The sequence below is a fragment of the Pezoporus occidentalis genome, unplaced genomic scaffold (genome assembly GCF_034315485.1).
Source record: "Pezoporus occidentalis ecotype Australia unplaced genomic scaffold, CSIRO_AGI_Poc_V1 ctg352, whole genome shotgun sequence".
Lineage (NCBI taxonomy): Eukaryota > Metazoa > Chordata > Aves > Psittaciformes > Psittacidae > Pezoporus > Pezoporus occidentalis.
The window spans coordinates 156,167-181,406 of NW_026915506.1; the positions used below are offsets into that span (position 1 = coordinate 156,167).

The window sequence follows — 25,240 nt, forward strand, 5'->3', positions numbered from 1 at the left end:
TCTGTCATCCAATTCTGTGGAATGAAGCAGTCCCTGAACAGGGTGCCTAGGCATCCTGGCCATCCCTGGTTACTCCATGGGATGACTCATTGTTCCTAGGTTCTCTGATCTTTTGAGGCTTCAGTGACTTTATAGTGTCAACTTCTAATTCAGATAGCTGTTAAATGCCTAAACTTTGATGGCATGAACACCTTACCAGTTTTATGTGTGTGTCAATGGCATGGGCATGATGTGCTGTTATAAAGATGGTGTTGTGGCATTCTGGAGAAATATATAAAACTAACACTGTGCACTGTAGTATATGTCTATAAACAAGCAATTCAGTGTTCGCCTTTTCTGAATACAAAGTAAGTCAGATTGAGTTTGTGTACAGGTCTATATATGTAAAACAATATTATTTCAGTGGTTTCCTTTGTATTATAAACTATGAATGATGAGGAATCCTACTGCAATTTTTAATATAAAAAAGATCTATCAAGGCATGTGCCTGGAGAAATAAGTCTCAAAGACTTTACAAGCAAAAGAAGTCTTCAGAGAGTGTTGCTAATATCTATAGGATGATATTTCCTGTCTGGTTTCATTCAAGCCCCTCCTCCCCCCAGTTTCTGGCTCTGTTTTCCATTTTGATCAGATTCCTCTATGAATTTAAGGGCTGAACACAATACAACAATTATAGTGGCAGAAGCTCCCCCAAGGGAATGCCTCAAATTAACAAAATTATTAATCAAAGCAGTGAGTTTATACTGTGCATAGTAGAAAGCACATTTTTCCCAAACAAGGTATTTCCCCTAGCTTTAGAACAGATTCCTCTTCTATAAATAAATCATTTAGCCTTTGGAAGTTTACATTTGTGTCATGGACAAGAGACCCTGCATGGCACTGTAGCTCAGGGTCTTGTTAGGGACTGAGAACATACACGTTACTACTGAAGGCACTAGTGGAGCAAAATGGTCTGGCAGTCACAGTTCAGGGATACTGTGAACTGGGTAACTTCTTGTCTTCATGACAAGGCTGTCAATAACAAGAGGATTCATTTGTAGGTCCTTGATCCTGTGTACTTAATGGTGCATTGTAAAAGCTTCTTCCTTCTGAAAAATTAGCAGCTGATGTGCCAGAAATTCAAGGGAGTGGAAGACAAAGGTTCTTGACCACAAAAATCTTTGGAGCCTCCATCTTTGGATGTTAAGATTGTTTTCATTTGACGATTGTGCCTATTAGTACGGTAAGAAAGATGATAAAAGGTGTTGACTGCAGTAGAAGTTGTAGTAGTCCTGTGTTCAGCATTGTCTAAGTATATAAGGAAGACATTAAGCTGACAATTGGAAAAAGCAGACCATCTGTGAAGCTCTGGGTCCTTTGATTAGATATTGAAGATGCAAATAATTCTTCTCAATATTTAGAAGAGCAACAGATATTTCTAAAATGCCTATAAAAGGATCAGCAACCATCTAGACTAAGGGTGTCTATTTACGATACTTCAGATATTAGGATGCAAGTATGTATAGTATATCTTTAAAAGACGAATAGAGTTTTCCTTCCTATTGGATTGGTATAGTCCCAGCAAAAGAAATACAGTTCCACCACTCTAAATGGGAGGTAAATTTGACTAATGAGCTGTATATGAACAACTTTAGATTTAGAAATGATGATGAGATACAAGAATTTTCAAGATAAGCTTATAAGGTACAATAATCTGTTTCTCACTCCACTGATGTCATTGATGAATAAAGTGTAGCTTTTTCACATTTCGTATCACCTCCGGTGATCTTTAAAAATGTTACTTATTTAACATTCAAAATCCTCATAGATATAGGTGAAAACTAAAGCATCAAAATTATCAGGCTAGTCACACAACATGAATCAGTTAACAATGGTGTCTTACACTTGATAAAACGGAAGACGTTTTTCTAAGGTCACAACAGAGTTGTCAGAATCTGAATTAGAACTGATCTGCTCCTGGTTATTTATATGATATCTTCAATGAACTCCTTTCCTCTCTGATCATGCGTGGATTTTTTTAGTTTATGGGATCCTGTGTTCACTCATCTCAAACAGCTAATGCTGATGTCTGAAGATATCATGGCTGTTTGTGTTTTTAGCCAGTTTACACAATCAATCTTGATTTCCAGAAAGATAACTAACATTTCTCACTAAGGAGTTAGCACTTTGCTTTACTTATGGAAGTACAGTATTTAAAAACAGTTCTTTAAAATTCAAAGAAAGTAATGTGTCCCCAAATATATTGTCTTAAAATACAAGCAACCTTTTGTACGATTTAAAGAAAGTAATTTTTTTTCTTAATCAATTTTAACAACCAAGATCAAGAGACTTCTGCTACAGAATACTGAAACGTATACATCAAAATACCTGGAAAAAGTAAGCCATACACCTACTGTTACAGAAATACAAAATGACAAGTGCAGAGTATGTTTACCTGACTTCAGGTGCTGGGATCCCTACCACAATGCAGTCCAATTGCACTTTGGTTCCTTCAGGAACTTCCCTGCTCTTCAGTTTTTGAGTAAAGCGTGGTGGTTGTCCAATAGGCTCATCAGAATATACAGATGCAGATTCTGACTCTGTTTTTAGCTCTGTGTTTGTTAATTGATTGATGGATTCCAAGTTTGCCGCCTGATGATCATCTGTTTGTTCAAGTGTTTTCTCTGTTTTGTTTTCCAAGTCTTGAGGTACTGGAATGGAAAGCCTTTCTCTATTTATGGATGTGTTAGATAGGCTAGAGCTACCTTTTTTACTCCTGTAGTTTTTGCATGTTCGGGGTCTTATTCTTTCAGAGTTGTGAGCTTTGAAAAGTGATGAGAGCTCCTGAATAAAATCTGCAGCCTTGTTTAGAAATTCCTTTTTTGATTCAGATTCAGAAGGGAGGTGATGTTTCTTTAGATCTTGAGAGTTCCCTTTGGACCCCTTTGAATTTTTGATGTGGTCCTCACAAAAGTTTGAGTGCAAGCCATTGTCTGCTGTTTTCAAAGCTGGAGAATGGGCCATTTGTTTGTATTTTCCTATGTTTTTCAGCTGATCTGGGGGATGCTGTGAACGTGCCTGAAGCTCATCTTGTTTAGTTTCCAGTGGATTCTGATCAATAGCTTGTCTTGCCAGGTTTACACTTTCATTTAGTTCTTCTTGGCTCAAAAAGGCAGAGAGATCTGGAAGGTCATCTTGGGCAGCTACATCATCTAGATCACTGGAAGCGTTGCCATAGTGGAAGTTATGAGAAGCTGTTTCTGATCTGCTTCTTTCACTCTTCCCTTGATGTTTAGTTTCAGCTAAGTAACTCTCTCTCAGAAGTTGAGATATTGAAGTTGAGGATTCTAAACTGTCGTCTTGCATGCTGCCAACAAGAAGGACAAATAGCACCACACCTTATCAATAGCAATTTTTTTTGAATGCACACAATTATAGGTTTCTGAAAAGCAGAACACAGCATTTTCAAAGTGCATCTGTGTGCTATTAACTTGTAAGTATGGCCTTGTTTTAAAGGCCTGCTTCTGTATACTGACAGATACTATTGCCTTTAATCAGTAAAATGGATCTTTTATCACTTTCTACTGTTGGTGGAACACACAGCTAAAGCAACTGCCAGTGCGGTAGTTTATACTTAGTTTCAGCCAAAACTTCAACTACAGAGCTATTAACTTAAGTTTCAATGTCAAATCTTTATCATTGCTGACATGTGTTTCTTAGCTAAATGACTAAATGCTGGGTATTTCAAGGACTGAAAGTTGTGAGAGAATAACTGCTTTTAAATTAAGTAAATTTAGCTTGAGAGACACTGAAGTAGTAAGTAAATGAACCCTCAAAATCACTTGGGGATGAGAAGAGGAAGAAGAAGGGGAGAGAAGAACAAAAATATTCTATAATGACAATTTTTCATTTAAAATTCTTGAAGATGTTGCATTATAGGAAGCAATAATGATGCTAATGTTCCATACCTTCTTAAATGAAACATGATTTCTAATAATCTCTTCAAAGTAAACTGAGATTTATGTCATTGCTTGACATAATTCTTGATAATATGAACATCATTTATACTACAGGCCTTTCAAAATCATTATCTTAGGTCATCCTGGTTCTGAAAACATGTACCACATGAGAAGACAGTATCAGAAAGTCCATACTTAACCTGCATGACTGATAAGCAAAGCTAAAGTATCCCTTTGATACTTCAGTAAGTATTTCTGCATAATATTCTCCCTTTTATTTACATAATAGTCATTATGAATGTAGAGGGGTTCAGACATCGTATGAACACACTCATCTTAATGTGACTTAATATGAAGACGTAACACAAATACTCTTCACAACCTTTCAGAGCGCTGATTCCTCACAGATACTGAAACACGCGTATGACTATTTACTGGATCTGTCCCTCAAAATATGTAGGTGCACAGTATCTCTCTCATACTTCATTTATGCCCTGGCAAGTCTTACTGTGATGCTTTCAAATATTTCTAACCCAAGCTGGCTGATTTGTTGCACTGAAGAAGGTTCTGTTCCTGTTATGGCATCAAGAGAAGGGACCATGCATTCCCTTACCTCAGCCATTTTGATTTATAGCCTTATGTAACAGCTGAAGCTGCCAAGAAAGAGAAGAAAAACAGAATAGGTATTTCTGTTGTGAAAAGCTTTCTTCTCTGATAGTGGGATACTTGCCCCTGGAAAAGAGCTAGTAAAAAGCAAATGAAGTGGCAATATCTTGTATTGCTGCAGTATTTCTTCCTGGAATGTGAGTCACAGCCCTTCTTTGTTATTTACAAAAAGGAAAGCTTCTGTTTAAACTGTTTATATTCTTCTTCAGTGAATGAACATAAAGCTATCATATTATGATATGAATTTTGAGACCTTAACCCTTATGCCTGAGGCACAATTTGTTATATTGAAATTCTTTTTCTCACGTAAATACTTGGCATTTAGATTTATTGATTTTATTTTGGTAATATAAACCAAACAAAATCAGCAAGACAACAAATGCACCCAATAAAAATATTGGTAAGTTTGTGCCTGTACAAAAAAATGGCAAATAGAATGCCATATAAATTATATGCTTCTAAGCACCCCATCAATTGAATACTTGGCATTGAATTATCTGGCACAGTGTTTCAGTGAAGCTGTGCCACACAAGCGAACATTGATTTGGGAAGCCCACATGAGATAACGTTGTAAGCTGTTTCATGACTGGATAGAGTGTGTAATTTAACCTCTTAAGAGAACAAAGAGGTCTCCGTGAGACTTGAAGTTCCTGGTCTATGGATACTACTGCTTGCTCAGCTTTTACTTCTTAAACAGCTGTGCGACCTTACTGAAGCTGAATGTGTTTAAGGGGTTATATTATCTTATGTGTTGATAGCATACTATGTGCTGTAAAGGTCACAGCTAAAGCTACAGCTTCAACTCCGAAGAGTTTAAATATATTCTAACATGAGAAGTTTACAGACTGGAATACAAATCTCACACATTAATAAACTGTAGACCTTGAATATAGCTGTAACATAGGGCAAGTTTGCTGTAGACCTCCTCCTCATGTGCCACCTTGTACCTACTTAAAAACAGAAGGGAAAAAGCAGAGCCATAGATAGCTCTTTTCTCTGCACTGAGCAGCTGGCTTGCAAAAAGAGAACAGTGTATGCTTTTGGTGGGATGTTATAGAAGGTACAGTCTCTCAGAATTATCTCTGGAGGGATGCAGCTCCATGCTAACCTCTCTACATGTGTCTTTGGGTAAATTATAACATTCAGCTGTATGTATCTTCGTGTAGCTTCAGATGCTACAGTGGAAGGTTGTATTTTATGTGGTTAGAGAAGTATGTGTTCTGCAGGTTTGCAAAATTTAGCTTGCTACATTTCTTGGCCACTTTTTCTGAAACATTTCAGGATGGCACATCTTTTAATCTCAATGTCTGTAAAGGTCATCAGAGCTGAAAAAAGAATGAAGGTCTTTAGAGAACACTGGGCCATCCAAGGAGGAAAAGCAGGTAGGAAAATAATACTCTGTGATCAAAACCTGCTAAAGTCAAGTGAAGTTGAAGAACTCCTGCAATAATTTTATTGAGTAAGTATATGAATATAATTTGACTGTGACTATTCAGGGTTTTATTTTCCTCTGTTCTACAGATATCGTGCTATATTTCAACAGAGGTTGTTAATCACAGAGCAGATTTTCTGTGGATAAACATAGTAAAGCTGTTCATTCAGTATGTTTATTTGAGACTTAGGGTTTGGGTCTTGTGTATCTTCTATTCATCTTTTGAACAAAGCATCAAAACTTGAAAGAAATAATTTCTGCTGAGAAATAATTTCTGCTAATTCCCTTAGCGAATCTTACTGCAATATGAGAGATGTTTTCAAAGAAGATATGTTTAGATTGGCAAAATAGCTTTATCATTCTGTTTTGCAAAAAAAGTATAGTTAAGAAGCCACTGTGATAGCAAGAGGAGGAAAATTACATGCATATTATTGCAACATAGCAAAACCAGGGATGCCTGTACCTGATGAAAATATAAAATTATAGAGGAAATTAAAGTAGTCAAATCAAAACTTCCTTGAACTTATGGTTCATTTTGGCTAGCTTTAATGCAGTTGTATAAAGCATCTTCCATTCAGATGACCCGGCTAGACAGCACAACCAAAGATGGAAGAGCATAACCTGCTTATCTGTCACAGTCTTGAGTGAACATATGGAAAACAAATGTACAAATCACTGGTTCAGCTGGTTCACTGGTTCAGCTCTGCCCTCTCTCAGAGGGGGCAGAGACAGAGCAAAGGAGCTGGAACAACTTCCTGCCGTCCTTGTGCCTGTGGGGTTGGAAGAGGTAGAAGAGAGCAGAGTGCTCCTTCTTGTGTTAGGAAGCAAGGTATTGATGAGAATGATTATGACGCCAAATTCTTAATCCTTAGAGAGACATCACTTTTCTTTAGAGCTCACTCAGGGTCAGGATATTATATCTAACTCTTCTCTATTTTCAGCTTGCATAGAAGATAACTTTTAATTCTATTTTTAGTAAGGAAGAAGCTGGGTACTAGTCAAAAGTAGCACATTGAGGCAGTGTGTGGCTACTGCAGTTTTGGGACATTTTGAATTATGTGATATTTCTAATTAAACGTAAAATGTTGAGTTTTAGCAAATGTTGCCATGGGGCTCCCAGACAATCCACTTACAGTTATTAATTATGCCTTGCTTATGCCTTGAAAGATGTCCAGTTTCTTTTTTTTCATTTTTTTTATTTTATTACAAGGATTTATTCTCTCCAAGGGCTTCAGAGGACTGATGATTGAAGGAAGCATTGGGTAGGCTGAGGCCATTGGATTTCACAGTAAGGGGACAACAGCTTTTATTCAAAGGAGAGCAAGCATTCAGCCTGACAGGGTGTCTGGGCTAGACAGCAATAAGGCTGAATTCAATACATTTTCTAAAATATCTATTAAGCCATCTTTCTAGTGAGTGAAAAGACATCATCAGAGGAGCAACTATGCTATTACAGGTTTAATTAATGATAATTAATAATAATTTAGCCTTTCTATAGCCAAAATTGGAATCTAAGCTCCAAAAGTAAGATCTGATCTTGAATTCAGTCTTTTCCTTTCTGTATTGTTTAGAGTGACATGTGGAGTTGGCCTTCACATTCCTTGAGCCTTCCCTTTAATTTTTCCTGACGGGGCCTTTGGAACAGAAGTGTCTTTGTGGCACACCCCACAGTCCCTCAGTGTGCAGTGGCACAGAACGGTGGCACTGAGTGGCAGTGGACAGCACACCACTACTATATCATGGAGCTAGCAAAACATCCTGTAATTGCAGATATTTCTGTTGAGCAAGTAAGTGCAGATAACTGCATGTAACTGTTGAGTAAGCAGTTATGACAAACTGTAGTAAAAACACAGTAGACAGCAACCTGTGGTGTTAATGAAAGCATCAATAATTTTGCAGACTGGAAAGTCTCTCTTAAAATTGAACAAGTATCAAGGGGAGGAATTGCAATGCTAGTTACGAATAATAACTCTAAACTGGTGTTATTTAGGGTTGAAACTGGGATGACTGACTCCAGCAGTCAGCAAGCAGTTCTCTACTCTTGACTGGTTTATTACCTATAGCAGCAAACAAGTACATTTCTTTGCTTTCTGGGGGGGAGAACGCAGGCCTCAATTGCTTCCAGCCCGGCACCACTCACGAGGAGTGAGTGAACGAGCTGTCTGGCTAGGTTTAAACTACAACACCTGGGACATTAAGACCAGTGCCCTTGGGCACCTATTATCTTGACAGACATCAGAGAGTGTCATGAACAAAACTGACTGCATGAACTTCTTTAGTTTACTAATTCAGTTTCTACTAGCCAAGTAGTTGCACAAAGCTTTCTGAGTTTCCAAAAGCCTATATTTATGGCCCTGTTCTCTTATTAGCCAAGTGATATTTAGGATAAAATATTCTCAAAGGTAGAATTAGTTTCTGTAGATTGTTCTGGCAGTGGCTTGACCTGAAAATCTATACATTAAAATGAGGAAAATCACACTACAGGAAGCTTGCACTGTGTGACACCAAACCCTTTTATTTTCTCTTGTTTGAGGTTTGTTAGACTCATTGCTGAGTCATCACTGAAAGAATCAGAGCTTTTCCTAAAAAAATAGCAGTAGTGAAATCTCAGCAAAGCTGAAGGGAATCCCTGATATATCTGAGTGCAGGTCCTCTGTTTCATTTGGTCAGAGGCAGCTTTGAATGCTTGATTCCCCAAAGATGTTTTTTTTAAACACACTTCTCTGTATTATAATAAAGAGGTTATCTGCAAATAGCTGATTTAATGCAAAAAGACATTTGAGTATCTTTGGCCTTCAGTTGTAGTTAAAAAAACATAATTTAGTCAAATTTAGGAGTTAAAAGTCAGTAATTTAGTATGTGTTCCTGTCTAGATTTTCACGCTACCATTACTTTAATTGAGACTGCTTTTGTATGAAACCCCAGTACCAAAACAACCAACAAACAGCTGCTTCTTTCTCTGCATAGTGGCACCTTTGTGCTTGTTATACAGCAAGGCTCCAGACCTGTGTGCCCAGCACGTCTGTTTGGAAACTTGAAAGTTTAGCAAATATTAGAGGGTGAACTGCTTTTATGAGTGAATTGCGTTTATGAGTATGCTGTTGAACACAGTCAGTTACACAGATGTTTCAGCTGTGTGATTACAGCTATGAACAGCTAAGAGATGACATAAGTGATCTGTCTTGCAGACACCTAGTGATCACAATCACATTCTTATATGCTCGCAGGGATTCTCATTTAGCAGTTGCCATTGTCACCATTTCTGTCACTGCCTGTTGCTAAGCTGTAGCTGCTGCAAGACAAGACTTTGAGACTCCAGACATGGGAAAGGTTAGGCTGGAGCAGAGGACTAAGGTTAGTGGTCTTGCGTGTGTCTGGGGGCATGAGTCAGATATTTATTAATAATTTTGTTTAGAAAGTTATGCACAAAAAGATGGTTTACTTTTCTTTCTTAGACACATTAGTAGTTTTGAATTCCATTCCTTGTATCAAAAAAGTCAGATAACTAAACTTCTATTTCCAAGTAATGTAATTAAATAATGGAAAATAGAGAGCTTCCAAGCCCAGGAGTGTAACAACTTCTTACGAAAGAAAATCCTTCTAAGAACAAGTAGGCTAAATGTTATGTCCATGTTTAGGAAACATCCTACTTCCTTATGTATATTTTTCAATATAACCTGTTTAATATTCTAAGTATATGTTGCATTTTCTTTCATCTCTAGTTCATTTTATAAATTCCAGACCTTAAAACTCTCACTAAATGTAAGTCTGAAAGAGGCTGGTAGCTGTTTCTTGCTCACTGTTACATAATTCTGTAAATAGTGAAAAGACTGGTGGTGCTGTTTTAAGTTTCTTCACATACTGCTGCTCTTTGCTTTAGTGTAAATCACTGCTGTTAAGGGGATTTTTTGATTGCTGTTATAACTGATGTATGGCTACTACTGCTTCTGTTTGGAAAAATAAGTAGAATCAGGCCCTCTTCTGTAAGTAAAACCTCTGACACTCCAGCTTCTGCCCTTAGATATATAGGCTGGAGCAACTTCACTTAAACTGCTCAGGGTTTACTTGCAGCTGTGAACAGAATTACTAACTCTCACTTCACAGCACCTTTATTTGTAAGTGCCACACAGGTAATTTTTTTAAGCAGTTTTCAAATAAAATGCAAAGTTTTCCTATACAAACTTGAAGTTTAAACCTTGAAAAGTGTTACTTATAAAAGTAAGTTACCTTCTGAAAAGAAGGGGAAAAAGAGAAAGGAAGGGAAGAAAGGGAAGGAAAAGGGAAGAAAGAAGGAGAAAAAAGGTAAATATAGAACAACCAGTATTTTAAAATTTTGGGAAAATTTAATTATTTTTAATAAATTATTAATGCCTTTGGAGTTGAGTGGACTGGGGCCTTAACTGGTAAAACCACTTCTGAATTCCTCTGAAACTGAAATGGCTATCTGGATTTTCATTAGGAAGGGAATACAGAATTATCTATATATAGTTATGTGTGATGTATATTTGGTTTAAGATCATATGCTAAAGTGAAAATAATTTAAATTTACTGAGATATAATTTAACATGCGGATATTGTATGTGCATTAGGTAGATAATCTCAAACCACAAGCAAGTGATTTGAAGCTGGAATATTTAAGAGTCTAGATTTCTGTAGCAGATGATCTACCTGGGCTTCATTTTGTAGTTATGTTAGTCTCCTCTAACCCAGCTCTTTTCCTCTTGTCTGGAGGGATTCTCCATTTCACCCACAGGCATTTGAATGTGAGTCAAAGTGTACAAATGTTATAGCCTCAAAGTACCTGTTTTGCTTTAAGAAACTTTAAGGAGTCTTAGGAGCACCTATTTTGCAAGCATACAGGGATTTTTGTCCTCCTGGTGCTAGAAATGTTAAAAGGTGAAATGTGTTCTTCACTACCACTGTAGCCACTCATGGCTCTTCCCTTTCCTGCTGACAGCATAATCACACAGCCCACAAAAGGAAAAAAAAAAAAGGTTAGAATTCATCATCTGAGAAATGGGATGGGATATTCTCCTCCAAGTCATTCTGCAGAAGACACTGGAAGTGGCCTCTGTGCAATTGGAGTTATGCCCTGGCCTGTGGCCTGAGTGTTACAGTAGTAGGCGCCCTAAGCGGCATGAAATATTCAACTGTTCTTCAAGGAAAAAGCACATTCAAAGCTCTTGAACTTTTTCAGCATTTCCTGCATACTATCCTATAGTGAAAAGACCTTTTTTCTTTTTACTCTGATCACAAAATGTCTTTTTTGTAATTAATATTGTCGCTTAGTAGTTCTCAAAATGAGAACTGAGACCTTCTCTTACCCAAGTCTCAAGTTCTCTTTGCCTCCTCAGTGAATCTCCTTGAACTACAAGGTAAACAATATCTTGAAGAAAAACCATATGAAGTCAAACTGAAACGGAAATAAATTTAAGCTGTTTTTAAATTAGAAGGTCAAAAAAGAAAACAGGCAACGGCTGCCTTAGAGGCCTGCCTGGGATGCTTCTCCATCCTCCTCTCCTGTGAAGGCCAGGCCTCAGACGTCAGGACAAGCTCTGACTGTAGTACTTCAAGTGCTGGTAATTTAGGAAAAGTTTTAATGATTCAAATAATGTATGTAGTCCAGTTTCCTTCAAGGATTTCCCATATGAGGAAGAGTTTAATAAAAGGCCCCAAAAGATACAGCAGAGGTCCACATTTCATACTGAATGAAATGCAAAAGTCCTCAATGGAAAATATAGCTAACAGGCAATAATATTCATTTATCCTGGTTCAAACGCAGGGACAGCACTCTGCAAGCCTTCCATGAACTGTGACGCAAATGATATAAACTAGGTCGTTTCTATTATTCCTGCTAGCAGCATGTGTGAGCAGTGAAGAAATCCACAAATGCAAGCAGTTGAGGACTACTGTGAAGTTTTAGTTTGAGACTGAAGCTACAGCTTACTTCTCGGTGTTAAAAAGTGATTTATGTATTGCATGGGCTCAATCTAGACTGACAAATTAGTGCATAAGGTACTGTAATGAGAATTTGCACAATTTAAAATGGTGAGCAAGTCTCTATTCTACCTGTTCATGGAAGTGGCACCAATGTTAAGGCAATCATACACATTTATCTGAAGACTGGACAACTAACTGCTTGTGTAGCTGGACTGAAGAAGCCCAAACTGGACAAAGAAAAGCCCTGAAAAGCAGGGGTATGCAAACAACATGCCATTTGCACATCTTTTTGTCTGTTAATTTCAAATCTATGGGCTGCTTTTTTTTTTTTTTTAATGAGATTCAGTTTTCATACAAATACATTTTCCTACTGAAAAAGGGAACTCAAGCCTTAAATTAGACACAAAAGAAATCTGTCTCGCATTTCTCTCCCCAAGGTTTTTCAAGTTGTGCCTTTCTTTTTTCAGCCTCTCCTGTATTTGTGTCTTTTTGTCCACTCTTCTGTCTTTTCTGTGCCTTTTCATCAGTCTTCCCTAAAAACAGTGTAACACAAAAGCCTTCATATTTGATTCATATTTTCAAACTACAGTGTTTAGATGAGAATTGCATTAGGCAAAATTAATTTTCCCATCCTCATAGAATATTACTGTTTATGAAAACAAGTACTAAACCACTGAAGTTTGAAACGAAAAAGTAAACTCGTTTATGGTTTTGTTGTGGGTTGTTTTTGTTTTTCTCAGTGATTTACATTACAGTTTGCATTTCATTGTCTAATTGCTGTTACAATACTTAACAAAAGATCTTAGTGTTACATTTATGTGCAAATATACCTAGATTGCTAATTCCTAGCAGCTGTGATAAGAAAGGTTCCTTCAGTACCACAGCAAGAACTACTGTAAAACCTCTTAAGAATGCACAGGAACAGCAAACCAACAGAGAGCACACAGTTCTCCTTTGTCTTTGGTAGTCTGCCAGATACAAAACCTAACTCCTGAATTGACTGCATATAATTTCTGATAAATAAATATCATTCTGCTCAGCTACAGGAAGTAACACACTTCCTTTTGCTGTTTAATTTTGTTAGCCATTTCTGAAGGAAAAAGAAAAACAAACAGAAAGAAATATCCTGACCTTAGGAACCTTCAGGAGGTGTTGGAGAGGGAGAAGAGCAGAGTTGAAGTTTGTGAAATTGTTCCATTAACTTTTGCTGATTTTGTTTCCACTCTTCACAAATGTAAACCTCATGACCAAACCAAAACTACTGAAAAGTAATTAGTGTCTTTAGCATTATTAGTATAATGTACTCTCGATGTAAACCCAAGAGCTACTCTGTTCTCTTGTCAATTGTTGACATATTATTTCGTAAAACGTAAGACTGGCTTCTGATTACTGCTTCATGTTGCAATATATTGGGCCAGACATTTGCTACTGACAGTCAAATACTTTTGTGAGAGAGAGAAAGAGAGCAAGGGAGATAGTGAGAGCTCAAGGGTGAGAGCTATGCCCTTCTAGCAGGACTGTTTCTGCAGCTGTTGTGTTCATTAATCCAGCGAACAGATCTCCCAGCACTAAATATAGCCAGTGGGGTCATTTTACACGAAAAAATAAATAAATAAATAGAAAGTATTTAACTATGGGGTCACGTTAAATTAGGTTTGATTTTGCTTAAGAAGGAAATCCAAATTATGGCATCTTGGTTTAAGGCTGCATACCAGAATGCAAATGTTTCAGAACGTGGAAGGAAAATAAGCAGGAAGAAGAATATAAGGAACTTTTCCGGTCATTACAATCTTCTGTTGACTCTTTGGAGGAGTCAGACTGGCTCCAAGAGATTTGAGAACCCCACTACTGCTATTCAAGCCCTTTAAATGCTGCAGAATATTGTTTCTCTTTCACTGCAATACATATGCCTCAGCATAATTTAAACCAGTCAGTATAAAAAGTATTTCTTCTCTATGTCTTAACAGCAATAATTAGCATTCAAATATACATGCTCATCAAACCCTTTGCACCTGCACTGCATAATCAAAATGTAGACCAATCTAAAGTTGAGGGATTACCTTTTTCAATTCCTCCAGATGTTGCTGCCCAACTCTGGCAGTTAGTAGCGATGACAATTATCCAGAAGTATGAGATTAAAATTAAGGAAGCAAGGGAATTCTTCGAGTCCTCGGGAACACAAGCAGCTACAAGTCCATACAGTGAAGGAAGTTAACCTTCGTTATTATAAGGATGGCTGTAAGAAGCTGGACAACCTGTCACCACCGGAGCAATAGCATTTGTCAGTTTGCAGGTCCCAAGTTATTTTGAGCAGCATAAACCATGTGCCCGTGGAGCATTCCACCTCATTGGACAGGGAATCCACTGCTCTGACAGCACCTATGGGCACCGAGTGCCTTCTCCTCACTCATGAAACATCCCCTATAGATGCTTATGTGGATTTTGCCGATTCATCCAAGAGGCACTGTAGTGGCATTGCATTACTCTTGTCAGCCGGTTTAGACTTCAGCCTTGTAAAATTAGTTATTGCTATTGTCTTTATGTTTCAGTCAGAACTTGAAGAGTGCAGTCACAGGGAAACCCATCCACTGGCAACAGCGTAAAAGTTTTGCGGCTCCAAAGGCAACCTCAGCAAATGCAAGTAATTTAATATCAAAATATTCCTGATTTCTTTGAATACAGTGAATAAATACAGTGCAACAATGCAGAAATCCTTAAGGATGGCCTGTAACTACAAATCTTCAAAAGAAAAAATAAAATAAAAAAAAAAAAAATACAGCTTCTGAACTTGTTACTGAATGCACAGAAATAAACTGTTGGGGAAAAGTAATTTAAAGAGGCAAGTGAAATTGAGCTGTAAATAAAACTGAGGTATAAACCTAGGTAGAATAATTTCAGAATACTTTAAGCAGTACACAGAGAAACCCTATTCCTATATAGAATTTAATTTTGTAAAACTGAGCAAACTAATTAAAGCCTTGGGTGACTGAAACCTACCACATCACTTGGAAAATGTAGACTCGAGTTTCTCTTCTTCTCATCCTGTACACCAGCAACAGAAAATAATCTGTAATTCTAAGCAGTTCAGCTTACCAAAAATGCTGCTTGATTTCTGGTATTTTATTAAAAATGCTCATCACAATTTTGATTTTAAAAGATTACTAGATGTTTTGCATTTATTATGGGGAATCCATATACAGCCCTTTACACAGCTAATAACGTAATTAGCTGGCTTTTTGACCTCCTCCCAGTTCTCCCAAAATATTATCAGGTGAGCACCTTTGCTAGGAATGTGGTTCCCATGTAGGATATAGCTCTTCAGAAAGAAGTTTTATGAGGCATAACAGTATGAAAAATCAGAGGTAAAGGTAATTCTTTTACAAAAAATTTCCTCATGTGTTGGAGGTTTCTCTCCCTTTTTGGAAAATACTGGGTTTAGTCCCAGCTGGCAACAAAACACCACAGAGCCATTTACTCACTCCCTGCAGTGGGAAGGGGGAAGAGAATCAGAAGGATAAAACTTGTGGGTTGAGATAAAGTCAGTTTAATAAGTAAAGCAGAAGCCGCACATGCAGGCAGAGCAAAATAAGGAATTCATTCACTACTGCCCATCAACAGACAGATGCTCAGCCACCCCAAGGAAAGAGGGCTCCATCGGCTCCATCATGCGTAACAGTTACCTGGGGAGACAAATGCCATCACACTGAACATCTCCACCTTCCTTCTTCTTCCCCTACCTTTATATGCTGAGCATGACACTGTATGGTACAGAATATCCTCAGGTCAGGTGGGATCAGCTGTCCCAGCTGTGTCCCCTCCCAACAGCTTGTGCACCACCAGCCTTCTCACTGATGGGTTGGATTGGGGAGCAGAAAAGGCCTTTACAATGTAAGCACTGCTCAGCAATAGAGAAAACATCCTTGCATAATCAACACTGTTTCCAGCAGAAATCCAAAACATAGCCCCAAGCAAGCAAATATTAAAAAAAATAGCTCCTTTCCAGCCAAACCCAGCACAAATATCATTGCTGAAATAGCTTGTGAGCATTAGGTTGTCGTATGGCTTCTTCAGTTATACAGAAAAGTTGTATAGTGAAGTCAGCCCTTCTTTTGGGGACAAGTTAGGCATTTATGGCATGGCTGATGTCTAATGTAACTTTATACCCAGAATAAAGATCTAATGTATTCTTCATAATATCTGTAACAGTAGATGTGAGCCATACAGTGCTGACAGAAACTGCATGTTGATACTGTACCACACTCTGCTGTGGCTTGGACATTACGGTATCTGTAGGCTACAAAGTCTGAAGCCAGAAAATAAAGCCTGATATGTCTGATAAAATAACTGTAAATCTATGTGGACTTCTGCTGAGATGCAGTTATTATAAAATGTGCATGGAGTCTTGCTGAGCTATGAACTGTTGTTCGTGCATGATATGCAAAATTAAGCAATTCAAAGTGACTATTCAACTGATTAAAAAAAAAGCAAAACTTTTCCACTTTAAGAAGGAGTTTTATATAAGATGCTAGAATTGCAAAACCATTGAATAACCTGTACAACAAATGAGCTGAGAGTTATGCAGAAAGTACAGCATAGAGAAACCATAAAAGTTATGAGCCTTTACTGTGGCAAACAGACTGACCATTGTGACAGCAAGTGGTACAAAGACAAAACTTCCAGGAACCGCAAGAAGTTAGAGCATACGTAGTAAATGTGCTGCATCTTGCAGAGCTGTCATCTTGATAGAGCAACATCAGAGAATTCCAGATTCACTAGCTTGCAAGTAACAGCATAAAGTCCATGAAAAGACTGTTGTTCCTCTGTCTACTCTTTTAGAGGACAGTAAATTAAGGCTTTTGACTGCTGAGCACTAAAAAGCCCACTTCAACATATCATGACCTCCAGAGATAGGACAGAGAAAGGACTAGAAAGACTGGGAGCCAATTAAGGCTCAGGCAGTCCAAGAAAGAAAAAAAAATGCACTAAGCTGAGCATTAACGGTGTAACTCACAGGAAAGAGGACATCAGTTCCAGAAATAAAAACTTGCTGGCAACATATTTTAACAGCTGTTTTGCAAAATGACTCTGATTTTAATTAAGCTCAACTGAACTAGACCAAGCCACTTTCAGATCAGCTCCAGTCAGTTTACACACAGCACCTCTCTGTGTGCCTGTTGGGAGATCCAAGTAGTGAGAGTTTCTGCTCTTCAAGGGCAAGTATGTAAAGTTACTGCAGCTCAGGTGATGCTTCCTAACCCATTCAACCATTATAACTGGATCTGAATGGAAAATGTAAATTTATCAATGATTTGATTGTGTACAGTGGACACACCAGTTAAGAAACATGCAGAGTCAGAAAGAGGTATTGAAGTCACAAAGAGACCTAAGAAGCACAAGTCACAGAGTGCACCACAATTATGCTTCCTTCAGGAGCTGATCAGTCACTGCCAGGTATGGAGAGTTCCCTCCCCTGTATAACCAGAACTGCTGCTGGTCCTTGCAGCCTGTCCTATGTTTCAGGTAAGCATCTGTGATCTGAAAGGTATCTTTGTCTGCAAGAGTAACTTCTGATACTTCCTCACATGGCAGTGTCTCTGGGAATGAAAGCTCATTCTGATGTCCTCTTGCATTTGTTGTGTCATTATTTCAGAACATAACAGTGCTTGGTGTGTTTTTTCTGGGGTGTCAGTGCCATCAGTGTGTACAGGAGCAAGAATTTCCTGGTTTACACCTCTCAATCTCTTGCCTTAATTTTTAAACCAATAAAATGAGTTTGCAGTGTGATTAAAGATACGGGCAATGTTGTGCATGTCACAGGTTATGATTCTATACTAGAAGTGTTGGCTGATGGGCAAATATGGATTGACATTGCCATGTCTGCCCCTGCAAGGGACAGGCAAGAGTGCTAAGGCAGATCCAGAAGGAGTTGATATATTCTATATATCACATTGGCAAAAGCCCCAACCATTACATAATAATATGAGTTGGATATTTTCTATTCATGTAATTATGCAGTGCATCTGTTAGCATTAGCCTGCTAGGTGTTGTGTGATTGTAATTCAGATTCTAATTTTAGAAGTGGAGACATATCAGAAGAGTGAAAGAAATGGTAGCTCTTTTCTGTAGACAGCAGAAATTACAAAGTTGAAAGATTCCTTCAGTGCTTATTTCTTTTTCACCCAGTCCAAAACAGGCTTCATCATTTAACAGGGTAGCGTTCATGTGAGGGTTGCCTGAGTGTTACTACAAAATTTTTCAGTCTCCTTAATTATTTGGATGAAATTTACTAGTAATTTATGGAGCCTGATGCTGTTTCCAATGACATAAGTTATTGTTCTGTCACTAACATTAATGGGAGAGGAGTCAGACTTTTCTAATAATATAACAAGTTAGTTATAACCATAGTATTGAAAGCAGTCTTTCAGTCATCCACACAGAGCCAGTCTCTTGTGTTGTCCTCATCCAGTTTTATCCAATGTTCTACGTGTTTGCTTTTCAAAATGAATCAATAGGTAAAAGTATACCAGTATTTTGCTTTATTGCAATAGAAATTGTACAGGGTACAGCTGAAAATTGTTATAAAGATTTCTATAAAACACAGAGCTAATCCCCAGAACATGAATTGATGTTATGGGTGGCGACTGTAAAAGCAGTTCTGTAAAAATCCCTTTTTTGTAACAAAATTTTACTGAATTGTAAAAGTGTAGATCCTTTAAGATGGATTCCCTGCCTAAAAACCATGGAGGACACTGTTTCCTTATTTTAAGTTATGATTTTTTATTTTTCTTGAGCAATATTATCCATTGTAAAGTGCTATCTTGTATATTAGCCTTTCAAAGAATTTGGTCAAATTGCAAAGATGCCTGTAATACAAAAGAATTTAGTAAAAAGTGTGTTCACAACCATTTTACTGCTCCCTGTATAGTTAATGTAGGTTCTCCTATGTTCTTCCTTTAGTAAAGGGATTATTTATTTATTATTTTTTTAATTTATTTTAAGTTGGGATAGCTAAACAACATCGTACAAGCATCTAGGTTGTTTAGTTTGCTAGCATTCAGATTTTAAAGTGGATATTTTCCCTTTATGGTTCAAATATAAAGTGCATGAGCTCTACCTGGAAGTGCTCACATGGCTGAGTAGGATCCCCATGAAGTTCCCACCATGTCTGGGTGCAGGGTTGACTCACATCAGCCTTCTTTCTGGGGTCAGTGCTAGCAGACTTCAATGATTTGTAGAGCACACAGCAAGTATTGATATACAGAGACTGGCAGTTGCCCAAAGAAGCAGAATTTTGATGAAACCTGTTATATAAGATTATTTAAAAAAAAAAAATCAAATACAGAAAAAACTGATATAATACTAATGAGGTAATACTATAAAATGTAAGATATAGCACTATAAAATCCAGTGACTTGGTGGAGACTAAGTCTTGTAATCAATAGAAACACAAGATCAGAAATCAAAATGGATTAAAATTAATAACCCAGAAACTGGGTTTGATTACTGAACAAAATATCAAGGGGATGTGCTGTTTTATTCATGACTTGCTTTGGGCAAGTGAAACAGGAAGAAGCTTTATTTGACATTGATGCCAAAAAACCTGCATGATTGAAAAGTGTGAGATTTACAAGCAGGGTTACTACTTCTAGCATTTTCAGAGACTACTGACAGTATAGGATTTCACTAGTCCAAAACAGACCACAAAAAGGGATCTGAAAATGCAGTTCTACTGTCTTCATCTAATTTGGAACCCTCTGTGTTATGTGAGATTTGCATTCCTACTATGACCCTGTCCTTCCCCGTCTTCCTTTATTTCCTCGTCTTTCATGTCTTTCCTTCTTTTGTTTTTAAGAAGAACCTGGCTTAGCAGACAAGACTAATTTTGCTATGTTTTTTCATGTCTTCAATTAAGACAATGCTAGTTGGCACCGACTCTGGTGCTGGTACAGGTTTGCCAGATCTTGCTGTAGCTGATACAATGATGGACTTGTTTTCCTCAGATTATATGTAAGAGAGGGCATTAAGCCAAACAATGTGTTTGTACTTTTGCTATTCTTTTCTGAGTTTTGCTCTCTTCCATTGCTTGTCAAAATTCCTCTTCAGATAAAACAGGATTAGACCCTAGCAGCTACAGATCTATCCATTTTAATTGGCTTCTTTACCTTTCTTCAGAACAAACATCTCCAAAACATCTAAAATATATGTTTATAGCCATGATTAATACCAACTGAACAGATTGTCAGAGGGACTGCTGCAAAGAGTGTAACCTAAAGCTAAAGGAAAAACAGGAATATTACTAAAGTGAAAGCCATATTATATACTTTATATTTTGATTACTTGAACTTTTTCTCCTTTAATTTTAAGGTTGTTGGGTTTTTTGTTTCTGTTTTTGGGTGCATTTTTTTCTTCATGTTAGCTATTTCTATGGTTGATATTAAGCAGACCTGACATTTATCTTGTCTGCCTTTGCTAACTGCTTACTGTTGTCCAGGGACAGGGTCATATATACATGAATGTTTCTGACTTGGGGTTGAGCTTAACACAACACCACATTACGGACTGTATTTTTAAAAGTGGATTAAGAGTCAGTCTAGTGAAGCATATTTTGTAACCACACAGTCTCTACTTCCAATTACACATCTGTCAAACAGAGATTTACAGTGCAGTCCTGCTTCTTATCACTTAAATGGCATTGCACATCTAGAATAGAGAGCATGATTTCACCCAGGCTACTTACAAAGAAATTCCAAACCCCTTAAAGAAATGAGAGACTTCACTGAGAGTTCATCTGTAAGTGCTTTCAACATAAAAGAATAAGGGTTGGCTATTATTTGTGGAAACCTGGTTAATGTGAGTTGCATGGTAATGAGGAAAATATACTCAGAGGTTCTTGCCTGAACTATATATGTATGCTGTGTATATAAAATATTATCTTCAGTATCTTTTTTCTAATTAGGTACAGTGGCTTCCTAGTGTATTTCTTTGGGGTTTTTTATAGGCCCTGAGGCCTACAGCAAATTAAACACAAAGGGCCAGCCAGCTGGGAGGAGCCAGAGGCACCTCAGCCTAATGGTAGTGTAGATCAGGACCTTTGGAATTCGAGAGTAACCAAAACCAGAATGAATGGCTAGTGTTTTGAGCATCAGAGGCTTTTGCACCTGTTATTGACAACTAGAACTGTAGAGAATATCAACTCTAGTCAGATGTTTAATACGACAAAATGTTCAATAACTTCGTTGCCAAAATTATACTTCATGAGATATACCCCTAATTAGAATGTCCTACGGGATTGTTGTGAGAATAAGGGGAGGGCATTCTTGGGTAGTCTACATTTTAAAAATAATTTCTTGAGACCTCTTGCTTTCCAAGCACACTCAGATGAGAGTTTCAGTAGTTTATCAGCAGTGTACATGTTAGTCAGCTCATCTATGAACTTGTGATCATGGATCACCTCAGCTAGGTAGGCCTGGGACAGTCTGGAGGATAGCAACATGATTGTTCAGTGAGGTGACTAGAGGAACCAGCTAAAGACAAGAGCTTGATATGCATAGGTTAGGTAGCAGGAGAGTGTAGTTTGATAACAGTTTGCTAAAACACAACAGAAGGAAACTCCATGGACAGGTGAAACCATGTATATATAGTATATTACAATGGGACAATAGGATGAACTGAGAAATGGTCAGTCTGAAGAAAGATCATACCCATACTTACATGGAACCTAGCGTCTCGACACATGGTGGCAGTAGCAAAGCATGGGAGTTTTTGTGCAAACAAAATGTAGTAATGACATGTGGGGTTTGGGGAATCATGTTACCTGGTTATAACTAGGAGAATGAGTTATAGCTGCTATTTGACCATTTGTGCACAGCATTCAAAAAGCATTGACTCTGACCAGCTCTCTGATTGTACACACAAGGGAAGAAAACTCCTGCAGAAGTTCTATAGCTTTTAAAATTTTCCTCCTTTTTATTAAAACAGTGCCATTAAGTAACAAAATTATAACTAAGATATTATTCCCAAACTCTGAATATCATTAGGTGACTGGAGAAATAGTTACTGTTTTAGCAGCACTTTAATGTGTCACCTTATTCTGTACACTTGGGATCAGCTTACCAGCCCATCCCGATGATTCTGGCTCTTTCCCTTATGCTGCCTCATCTGTCTGGAACGCTTTCCCTCAGGCCACTGAGTCACCTTCCCACTTTAAATGTTGCTTTTTTCATTGTAATTTTAAACTGACTTGAACTATAACGTAGTTTATAAAAATATATATGAAGATGCACTGCAAAAAAAATGTATAGATCCTGATGAAGCTTAAAAAAAATACTTGTGTTTTTTTAGGATACAACTTTACCAACAATCAATTTTAAGATAAGGGTTTGGGTATTTTTTTGTCAAAACACAAGCAAACTTTCAGAAGGAACAGAGATAAGAATTAAAGTAATTTGATAGTACCAGGTTATTAAACACCACCAGAATCAGTCTGTCTAGCTAAAGAACAAGTGACGCTCAGATAACATTAATTCAGTTACCAAAGTAAGGATAGCAATCCAGAAAAGTAATTCAGAGCAACAATAGCAGGAGACACTGGCTATTCTGACTACCCATGCAAATTGTTAACTATAACAGTGACTTTTTCACAAGTAAAACTTCTTGTAACACAGAGAAACAAAGAGAGGAAGAGAGAGGATACAGCTTTTCTAATTGGAAACTAAGTAAGTTCTCTAATTTATTTCAAATAAATCACGTAGCAATCAAAAATGTTTCTTACTACTTTCCTAGGCTATATTTAAGCCACTGGTTCTGCTTATGTAGCTGTCAGTTTCCAGAAACATCTTATTTCCAAACAATCAAAATATTAATATGCTCAATGGAAGGAGTCAAAAGATATATCAGGCAGGATTTAAAATATATTCTGATCTGATAAACCACGCATGTTACAAGCCAAGTTTAGACCAACTGCTACATCTGTGACATACAGTAATGCCTTGTGCTATCACACAAGTTATAAAAAGGAATTTTCTTTCTGCCTAGGGTACCTTTGAAAATGTTTTTTTAAATGTCTCACTTCTTAGTGCTTTAGAAAAAAAAAAGAATATTAGAAGACTCCAAGCTGTGACACTTAGAAAGAATATGCAAACATTATGATGAGTATTTTTCACTTAATCTGATTAGTGAAGGCCTTTTAAAGTAGAACAAAACCTATCTGGCATGCTTAATTGGTGGTGTGAGGCTGTGGAAACTTGATATTAGAGCTAAATTTTAGACATAATGCTCTTAAAGTATAGGTTAATGTTAAATCAGGACAACACAGTAAATCCAGAAACCATCTACATTATAAAGAAATATTTACAAGTTTTGAAATTTAAATACAAGTTTTGAAATTTAAATACAGGATATGAAGACCAAGGCTGTGTTTTCATTAAATAATTAAAACTACATACTTTAAATTATCTTACATATTTGCTGAAAAACTAAGGGATACAGTTGTATATTTTCATTTGAGGTGTTCATATCATTTCATATTGCCCAAGATTTTGACATTTGAGTGACTAGAAGCAGTTACCTAAATCTTTACTCATGATTTTTGAAAATCGGCATACTTTGAAAACACATACTTTTAGAAAGTCTTGACTGTAGTGTTTATAACCTATGGGTATTGTATATGGAAAGTATTTCTCCTATATAGAACAGATTTGTTTTGTTGTGCTTTGAGCTATTGAATAGGATTTAAGGTGTTTGAGTGAATAGAGAAGTGTAAGTGGGGACTGGAGCAGGCAGGGGTGCCAGAACTGCTGGTATCATGCTATGATGGATTGCGTTTATGTGAAATGCATTTCAGTTTGCTGACTGCACTGCATGAAAGGAGTATAAACATGTATTTTTTCATACCTGACATACTCAGCTGTGGATTTTTGAGCTGTGATATAAACCCCATAAAGACTCAGCTAGTTTAAATTGGCATTAGTTGCATTGAGAAATAAGTTACCCACCTGAGGGTTTGACCTAGAGGACAGGGAAGCAGGGAAAACGATGGCTTTGACTTCTTGGCCAGGAAGGGCCAAAAGAAAGAACTCAGTGGGAAGAACTTCCAGAGTTTTCCCAGCTATAGTCAAGATTATAAAGTTTAAAATCCAAGAACCAATGAATGATTTGATTCCCAAGAATGAGGCCTCAAATAACAGTCTCCACCTTGCAGATACAGCTACTTTCTGTGCATTCCCATGGACTCCTTTTTGTCATATTATTGAAACTATCAAGGAGGAATATTTTTTAGGAACATTATTATAGGAAACTATAGGAAACTATTTAGGAATATTATTATAGGAAACTATTGAGGTGTTCCAAGCAGTACTGTTTCCTGTCCTGTTTTGAAAAACTTAGGAAAGAAATTATTTACATACTGTATGCTTTCTAATCCTGAAATACATGTTCTCCATGTACATGATGCAAGAGAAAGTCTTTGGTTCTTTTGCAGAGATGTAAAGATCCCTCTGGTCTAGATCCTGAGATGCAGGATTCCATGCAGCCAAATATTTATATCAGAAAATATGTGACAACAAATATATTATTAGTTTCCAGGTTGAATGGGGCTTTGAGCAACCTGATCTAGTGGAAGGTGTCCCTGCCCATGGCAGGGGGTTGGAACTAGATGAGCTTTAAGGTCACTTCTAACCCAAACCATTCTATGATTCTGTGATGAAGTGCTGTATGTGTAAAGACATTATGGCAGAGACAAAGATGGTATTTGAACCTTTAATTTCTCAATTTTTTAAAAAATTACAAGTTTTATGAAATACAGCTGAAAACATTTTTTTTTTTTTGGTAATTAAAATCATAGAATCATAGAATAGTTAGGGCTGGAAAGGACCTTAAGACCATCCAGTTCCAATCCCCCTTCCATGGGCAGGGACACCTCACACTAAACCATGTCAGCCAAAGCTCTGTCCAACCTGGCCTTGAACACCGCCAGGGATGGAGTGTTCACAACCTCCCTGAGCAACCCATTCCAGTGCCTCACCACCCTTACAGTAAATAATTTCTTCCTTATATTCGATCTAAACTTCCCCTGCTTAAGTTTTAACCAGTTACCCCTTGTCCTATCACTACAGTCACTAGTGAAGGGTCCCTCTCCAGCATCCTTGTAGGCCCCCTTCAGATACTGGAAGGCTGCTTTGACCTAGAGGACAGGGAAGCAGGGAAAACGATGGCTTTGACTTCTTGGCCAGGAAGGGCCAAAAGAAAGAACTCAGTGGGAAGAACT

At 37.5% G+C, this 25,240-nt stretch overlaps 1 protein-coding gene across 5 annotated transcripts in view; it reads right to left on the reverse strand.

Moving 5' to 3' along the window:
* MYPN (myopalladin) overlaps window positions 1-25,240 on the reverse strand; it is a 75,175-nt gene that overhangs the window by 46,587 nt on the left and 3,348 nt on the right. For 2 of the 5 annotated variants that reach the window (XM_062630473.1, XM_062630472.1), the window contains exons 2-3: window positions 19,091-19,277; window positions 2,435-3,346 (exon numbers count right to left, since the gene is read on the reverse strand). In XM_062630473.1, coding sequence (XP_062486457.1) covers window positions 2,435-3,346; window positions 19,091-19,125 — 947 coding nt within the window. In that variant the 5' untranslated portion in view covers window positions 19,126-19,277. Of the gene's footprint in view, window positions 1-2,434; window positions 3,347-13,107; window positions 13,492-14,036; window positions 14,195-19,090; window positions 19,278-25,240 lie in introns of those variants that run through there. The other 3 variants (XM_062630474.1, XM_062630475.1, XM_062630476.1) reach the window with 3 other exon arrangements.